This window comes from Varanus komodoensis, unplaced genomic scaffold, assembly GCF_004798865.1.
Source record: "Varanus komodoensis strain SLA01 unplaced genomic scaffold, ASM479886v1 scaffold39, whole genome shotgun sequence".
Lineage (NCBI taxonomy): Eukaryota > Metazoa > Chordata > Lepidosauria > Squamata > Varanidae > Varanus > Varanus komodoensis.
In genome coordinates, this window is record NW_025335922.1 from 2,453,220 (window position 1) to 2,461,719 (window position 8,500).

The 8,500-nt window shown below is 42.0% G+C and overlaps 1 protein-coding gene across 1 annotated transcript in view; it reads left to right on the forward strand.

Annotated features, from left to right (window-relative positions):
• Window positions 1-5,452, forward strand: part of MYH9 (myosin heavy chain 9) — a 75,099-nt gene extending 69,647 nt beyond the window's left edge. Inside the window, exons 36-41 of the mRNA XM_044441269.1 lie at window positions 513-601; window positions 784-907; window positions 1,820-2,028; window positions 3,138-3,246; window positions 3,717-3,889; window positions 4,026-5,452. Coding sequence (XP_044297204.1) covers window positions 513-601; window positions 784-907; window positions 1,820-2,028; window positions 3,138-3,246; window positions 3,717-3,889; window positions 4,026-4,143 — 822 coding nt within the window. The 3' untranslated portion in view covers window positions 4,144-5,452. The remainder of the gene's footprint in view (window positions 1-512; window positions 602-783; window positions 908-1,819; window positions 2,029-3,137; window positions 3,247-3,716; window positions 3,890-4,025) is intronic.
• Window positions 5,453-8,500: the final 3,048 nt, after the last annotated feature.

Below are 8,500 nucleotides of genomic sequence, written 5' to 3' on the forward strand. Positions count from 1 at the left end.
CTGAAAATAGAGGAAAGACTTGACTTGGTGCCAAGTCTTGGTGTCAGGCAGAACTCACTCAAGGGAGGCCCACAATTGGTGAACCACTACCAAGAAGGCTCTCTTGTTACTATCCTCCAAATCTCCCTCAGAAGAAGTGCTTGACGGAGGGCTTTGGACACTGATCATAGTATATGGTAAGGCTCATACTAGGGAAGGCTTTCAGGGGTTGGACTTCTTAGTTGCATCATAGGACAAGAGTAGCACCTTGACGAGACATATTCCTCTTGTTTATAGCATCACAAATTGTTCAATGAACAACTAACAGTTACTGTGATATCCAGAACTGCTATGTCCAATTCTAGAGCATACCTGGCATGTTGTCAGTCTGATGGTGGATGAACATCTGGTTCTTGAAGTACTCTGCTAATTATGACTGGATTCCAGATAGTCCAAGCTGTGGTATATATCTCCTTTCCGTCAATAAATTTGAATTTGACTATTAGTTTGTGAATACCTTGTTCTCATTTCAGGAACTTGCAGCTGCTGAACGTGCCAAGCGCCAAGCTCAGCAAGAGAGGGATGAGTTGGCTGATGAGATCGCTAATAGTAGTGGCAAAGGGTGAGTACTGGTAGCCTGTCTTCTGGGAGGAGAAATGATGTTATGGGAATAGACTGTCAGCATCTCAAGTGCTTTGCTGAGGATCCTTTGCAAGTGTGGAAACATCTGTAAGATCATAACTAGTAAGTTTTCATCACAGAACTGCACCATCCAAATATTCTCATGCTACATATGCTTCTCAGAGCCCTGGCCTTGGAGGAGAAGCGACGTTTGGAGGCTCGGATAGCCCAGCTGGAAGAAGAATTGGAGGAAGAGCAGAGCAATACAGAATTGGTGAATGACCGCCTCAAGAAAGCAAATCTTCAGGTACCTGTTTTGGGGGAAGGAAGGCCGGTGGCGGGGGGTGGGGGGCTTCAGTAGGCAGACAGATCCCACAGAGAAACTTCTAATTATTCCAGATTTCTGTTCCTACATCTTTTCCCCAAAGACTTTATTCTGTAGTATATTAACAAGCGCCTTGCTCTAGGAGCAGAATTCTCACTTAGAGTACAAAAGATGCTTGCTTCAAATCCCAGACAAGCTATCTGGTAAGACCATGTATTTTACATTTATCAGGCCCATTTTTTAATCTTTGGTTTCTCAAAGTACAGAGATAGGGAGATAAGAGCTTAGACATACTTTGCACCTGTGATCTTGGAGAGCTTCTGCCTGAACAGACAGCTCTAGGTTTGCTGGACTAATGAACTGAGTCAGTTTAAGAAGGCATTTAACTAGCTATTGCTTTGCATCCTATGAAGCTGCCTTATGTTGGGTCAGACCATTGGATCATCTAGCTAACTAACAGGCAGCAGTTCTCCAGGATTCCAGGCAGGTATTTTTTCCACCCTTCCTGGAAAAGTCAGAATTGAACTTGATATCTTCTGCATCCAAAGCAGGTGTTCTATGTCACTAGAGCCCCTCACTTTTCTGTTATCCTGGAATGGTCAGCATTGATTTCTTGCAGTGGTACTAGTGGTGAGCACTGCTTACAAGAACATACTGTGCCTTAAAGGTAAAGTCAGTTTCATGTGTGTGTATAAAGCACTTTGAAATCTAGGGGCTGTGTACAGTGGTTAAGTTAATAGCAATCCCTGCCTGCCGGATTACAAGTGCAACACATAATCACAGGGGAAGGGACATCAAAGAAGGAGTGGCAGAGAACCAAAGTGCAAAACCCTCACCAGGAGGAACTTTTCAGACACTGTATGTGATTAACCCACTTCTTATTCTCTTCCTTAGATTGATCAAATGAACACAGACCTGAATGCAGAGCGTAGTAATGCTCAGAAGAATGAGAATGCTCGACAGCAAGCTGAGCGCCAGAATAAGGAACTTAAGGCCAAGCTTCAGGAAATGGAGAGTGCTGTGAAATCTAAATACAAGTCTTCCATCACTGCCCTGGAGGCCAAGATCGCACAGCTGGAAGAGCAACTGGATGCTGAGACCAAGTAAGTATTGGTGATCTGCTGTGGAAGTCTTCTGTAAGCTGGTCTCCAGTTATTTTGCCTACTGTTGCCAGCATTCCTGACAATGGACCATGCAGGGAATTGTAGTCCTTCAATTTGCTGTATAGGCATAGGTTAGAAAAATGGCTTCTATGGAATATTGACTTTACCTTGAATGTTGGTAAAGAGAACTGGATGTTTCTGGACATCTGTTCTATTATTCAAGGCTGCTATGGCCAATTCACAGAGTTGATGATGGCAAGTTTTCAAGGAACACAGATGCAAGTTACACTGGAAATAAGGGGAGCCTTGAGAACTCTACCCTGCACCCAAATCCTCCTCTAGAGTACCTAGCATCTCTATTATTATTATTATTATTATTATTATTATTATTATTATTATTATTATTATTATAATAATAACATTTCTATGCCGTCCCTTGCCGAAACCTCGGGGCGGCTTACAACATGATAAAATACATTGAAATACAATAGTACATAATAAATTACCATTAAATATAAAAATACAAAAAATACATTGATTTACAAATATAAAATTAAAATTATCAGTATAAAATAAAAATATAGGGGGAGAAAGAGAAGGAAGAAGAAGTTGCCCTGGCCAGATCATATGTTTTAACAATTGAAATGATGTTTAAATAAAAAGGTCTTAGAGAGGCATAGGATGCCTCTAGAAAAGGATCTATATGAAAAGTAGTCTAGTTAAGTGACTGTGCATTATAACTGACAGAATGCTCAACAATCAATCACTTGAAGAAAATTATGTGCTGGTCACTTGAACTGGTCCGCTAAAGTGGATCAGCAAACTCTAAGGCAGGACCCAGATCTCAAATGGTTTCCATACAGTAACTATATGATGATCTATGTTCTGTATGTTTCAAGACAGGTATTCCATCTTGGCCTTTAACATTTTAAGCCCAGAAACAACCCCCCCCCCCCCACTCTGTCTCTGTGTCTCTGGCCTTCTCAAACTGAGTATTTTACTGCTTAGCTTGTAGTTTGACTCCATGTGAGATAAAGGAATGTGTCCATACATGTGAGTCTTTCTTTCTTAGTTCTTCCATCAATCTGATCAAATAACTGTCTTTACAGGGAGCGCCAGCTTGCCAGCAAGCAAGTACGACGTACTGAGAAGAAGCTGAAGGATGTTGTCCTGCAAGTGGAAGATGAGAGACGTAATGCTGAGCAATACAAGGATCAGGTATGTGCAGTGTTGAAGCTTGGTGATGCCCTCAAACCTCTGTTGGTAGGTAATCTCTTCACACTCCGGTCCTTTATAGACTTCTCCACCCTTTTTGCTGGGGAACTCAAGAGTGTCTGTATCAGTACTTTTCCATACATTGGTAATTAATGTTGCAAGTCACGATATCTGGTAATAGAAATTCTTAGACTAGCTTTGAAATATCTGGGCTGTTCATACTGCATAACTCTTAAAGGCTGACTCACAGTCTGCTCTACAAGAAAGAAAGGAAGCTCTGATTATTGCATGAAAAAGTCACTGCTGACTGGCATGGACTTCACAAGGTTAAAACCATATTTGAGAAGGTAGCTTTGAAGGAAGAGGAACTGCTTATTTAATTTACATAGAGCAGATTCAGGAGCCCAGATAAATGTCCATTTATGAATGTGAAAGAAACAAGAGTTGTGATGGCTCTACTTCCTGCTCTGTAGGTAGACAAGGTTAATGTGCGCTTGAAGCAGCTTAAGCGCCAACTAGAAGAGGCAGAAGAGGAAGCACAGCGGGCCAATGCAGCTCGCAGAAAGCTGCAGCGAGAGCTGGAGGATGTCTCTGAAACTGCAGATGCCATGAACCGAGAGGTCAGCAGTCTGAAGAGCAAGCTCAGGTAAGATGCATGCTGATGTAGTCTTGCCCAGTTGCCACATAACTGGAAGCCCCAGTGCTCGAATGTGCATTTTATAGGCCAAGGATAAAGTGCCTATTTCTGTACTGCATAATCTGTTGGACTCTCTCTGAAACAGGCGGGGAGATATGCCATTTGTTGTGACACGCCGGATTGCTAGGAAGGGCACAGGTGAAGTATCTGATGAGGAGTTGGATGGCAAGACAGATGCTGGTGATGCCAAAGCTACTGAATAGAGCTGCTGCTTGGACCTGAGTAACACGTGGTGGAGTGGCCCATCCTCCCTTTGTCCAGTGGACTTCTGCAAACCCTTCTAAATCTGCCAGGGAAAGTGGACCACATCCATCGAAATGTTCCCTGGAACATCTGGAGCCATCAGACATTAGTGTCTCCCTCCCAGTGTCCAAACTCTTTTGTTCTGAATGCCAAAGAGTCTGCAGTCTGAGCTGAGTCTGGGAGCTACAAATGCCTGTAGTGTTTGTCCTTGCCATGGCTGCCAGTGAATTTACATAGTTGGGTGGGGGTGGGGGGGGGAGACTACTTTTTGTTGCTGTAAATCAACTATTTTCCAATAATGAGTTTGTGATAGATGCAGGGATCATCCTTCTCCCCCTTCCCTTCCTATTGTTTGCTTTTGGCAATCATGTTCAGTGACCTCACACTTTTGACTTCTTCAGTCTGCCCACCCTAGCCAGTTTGGGAGTTAGGCCAAACAGGAGCAGTAAGGATTTCCAGCAGAACTCCCAATGCCTTTAAAGACCATAAAGTCTTTGGCATGGATGGATGAAGGTGGAGGTATTTTTTTTTCCCCTGGAAGAGACTCGGCTAAATTGATCCCTCCCTGTGGCTAATTTCCAGACTGATTTGAAGTGCAATGGTATCTGTGTTAGTGTCTCTGGCCTTGTGGCTAAGATGGTGTAAACCATCAGGAACAGGCCAATGAAGCAGTAGAACTTTCCTGTGTGCTTTTTGGCGAATCTATTGGGGACCAAATATATTTAACGGTAACAGGTGGAATCTAGTGGGCTTGAATGGAGTGTGGGCAAGGAAGTGCTTTTTATTGTAATGTCCAAGCCTCTAGCTCTATAATCAGGGGTTGGGTTTAGTTATTCTGCACAGTGACTAAGAGTATATTAAAGAAGAAAAATCTTTTAATCTGCACAGAGTATATGTTGAAGGCCTTTGTATCTCTTGTTTATAAGTAATTAAGAAAAATAAAGGTCTTTATCACTGCCTTTCTATGGGGACAGCGGTTATATAGATAGTCTTTACTTTTCTACACCGTACACTGGTTGCTGGATTTACCTGTATACTTAACCATATTGTATATGCTGCATTTAAACTTCTGAGCAAATGACAAATTAAAGTAAGAATCTCCTATACTGTATGGTTATTGCTCTCGCTGTGGGAGCTTCCTGTCCCAGAAACAAATCTGCAAACTTTTTTTATATAATAAGTGCCTTAGCATGTGCCTCAGCTGTGTCTCCACTACAGTCAGTAATGGATTACCGGTGCTCCTCTAACAATAAAGAATTATCCATGTGCTACAGTTGTCTTTGTGTACTTATTTGTCATGTACCTGAATGCAGTGGGTACCAGGCTGGAACAAATTACTTGCCCAAAGAATTGGGTCGTTCTGCTTATGGCATTTGAGAAAGAGGTGGTGGATATTAGGCGGGTTTGCATATCATGCAAAGCTACCCTAAGAATAAGTGACCATGAGTTGGTGGTTTGCTCACTTTGGCAAACGATCCAGTGTTGTCTGACTTGCTGTGACTTCTTTCTCCTTCCTTGCAGCTCAGTTTTCCTGCTAGCTCGTGGTAGGTACCAGGTGCCCTTGCAGCAGAGTTTTTTTGTTTTGTTTTGTTTTTGATCTGCACATTTTCTGCAATTGGTCTGCTGGGGTTGCTAACTCCTGATGGGAAACTCTCCTGCCCCACCAAATGAAATTTTCTTATGAGCTCAGTAACACATTTACAACTTTGTGTATGCAAGAGCACAAGATGGGCTGCCTATTTGGTCAAGCATGCAGGTATCACCACTTTTATAATAAATTTCTTTTCAGTTTCTTTCACTTTGGGGCTTCTTGCACCCTTTAAGAAGCAGTCTTTTGGTTTAATGTTGACCTGCTGAGTTCAGGTGTCACCCTACATATGAACAAGCCTTGGGGTCGCTGCAGTAGCTTGTTTGTAAAAATAAGCCATCTTGTGGAAACTGAACCAGATTTGCACAACACAACAACCCACCATGGCTGAAGGGTTGCCACGTAGTATAACACAGGTCACTATAAACCTGACAAGAACCTTCTTACACTGCCTAGTTACTGTTTGGTAACCATATGCCACTGGCAGAGATTCCACTGCATATCGGGGATGGATTGATACTAGAAAGCAAGAAATGTGCATATACTTTTGCAGAGGTGGGCAACCTTGTTTGAAATGTCATGAATATCATGAACTTGGAGCTACAAGAGACTGGAAAGAGAAGCTTGTGTTTAATATCACACACTTTACTATAGAGTTATAATTCACCTCATCACCAGATGGCTGCTCTCCTCAGTTTGAAAGCCAATAGTGCAAGGGTGCCCCACCCAAGGTCCTACAGTTTGCTAAATGGGTTTCCAAGGCTTTTTCTCATTGCTGTTCGTTTCAACTATCCCTGTGAAATATTATCAAGAGAGAAAATGCAACAATGCAGGGCTCCATATGAACCAAACATCTCCCAATGTTGGGAGCTTCTTTGATCAAAAGTGGGGTAAAATGGCTAGATTTTGAACAGAGGGAATCATTTATCCATATTTATTTAGACATTTTATCTGATCAAAAAGGCTGCCAGAGCAGTTTACTGGAGTTAATAATGAACTGGTACCTTCTTTCAGGTTTACCATCCAAAAAAAAAATGACACGAAAGGAAAAGGGGTTGAGAGTGAAGGGTGTAAAAAGGCTGAAATTGGGCATCAGTTCTTAGTTTCAAAGTTCTTATCAGTAAGCTGAAAACTTTTGGAAGGTATGAGGATGAAGTCCTCTATAAATTTGGTTCCTGCATTTTGTATATCAGCAAATTATCAGAGGGGATACAGCCAGCTAGCTTACATATCATCTCATGCAGGAACACAGAAGTGTGCCTTGAGATTCTTTACCATTACAGGAAAATAATGGAGGACTGACATCATCCCTCCATTCCCTCCCCCACACTTGCCCCATTGCACTCAAGCAGTGGGGGGAAGGCTGCACCTGCACACTGCTCTCGTACTGTCTGGAAATGTTGGCAGTAGAACACATCACATGCAGGCCCAGCCCTCAGCAAGCCAAGGTTGGGAAGTCAGCTGAAGGAATAGGGAGAAGGCATCCTGCCACATGTATCCCTTCACCCAAGCACAAGCCCCTGAAATGACTTTGCTGCCAAGAGGCCCACCCTGCTGACTCTTATCCTAGCCCTTGGAAGCCTCCATAGCAATTCCCCCCGTGGCCCATGATGTCTCTAGATTGCGCACTTGGTGAGAAGTTGAAATGCTGTCAGCTATTGTGGATAATTCTTAGACTGATACTGATCAGGGGTCTGATGAGATCTGAGACAGCTTCCCATGTCTTGCCATCACACTTGTAGTTCCTGAAGAAAAATGTTTATTTTTCCCAACAGCTCAGTGTGCTATTTGAGTTTACAGAACATGCAATTTCCTCATGTTCTGTAATCATGTATGTCCAAGGCAAAAAAAAAAAAAAAAATCTGGAAAGTTTGTCATAATATGTGAGCTCATTTTTAACTGAATTCTCACAAACATGTTGTCTTAGGTTATGTAATGCAATGAAGAGAAAAGGAACAAGCATTGGCCTCTGATATCCCTTTGGGTTTGAGCCATTCTGTATAGATTTCACAGACATTTAAACAGAAAATAAAATGCTTTCCTGTCTGGTAGTTTTTGGCAAAAGCTTTGCAATTTGGACATAATGTCTGGATCAGAAAATATGTGAAAGCTAGAATCAAATGTTATGTGGCACTTGAAATTTAGAATGGAAGCTTCCATAATTTTGCTCATCAACAGTTATTTAAGAATAAACTAAGGTTAAAAAAACACCTGAGATAATTTAGAGCAAACAGATCCACTGAAAAATGTAACCCAGTGGTAGCTAAGTTCACTGTTGCTTCATTACCGGTAAAAGTCTTTAAAGATTGGTTTTCTTGCAATAGACTTCAAACTCCTTTCAAGCAGGGCTAGTTCTTTTTTTGCCTCACTGTATGGCGACTTTCACCTTGTGATCTTCACTATTCACAAAGTAGAAAACAAAATTATATCATTAGAGGAAAAAAGAAAATGTAACTTCTGCTCTGATCTCCAACATTGTTCCCCTGGGCACCCATGTGCCCACACACATTAGCCCCCAGGTTCTTTGTCCCTCCCTGATGTTTATTTTATTTGGTAAGATATTTTAAATGACAACAAATGCCTAGGAGGATGGCATGGTACAAAGTGAAATGTTTGCCTCCAGCACCATCTTTATGTCCATGAATGCTTCTGGTTGCCACATCTGTAAGACTAAACTGTTTAAATTCTGTGAAATGTCTGGGTTCAAATATCTGGTTTATGGATTTGGA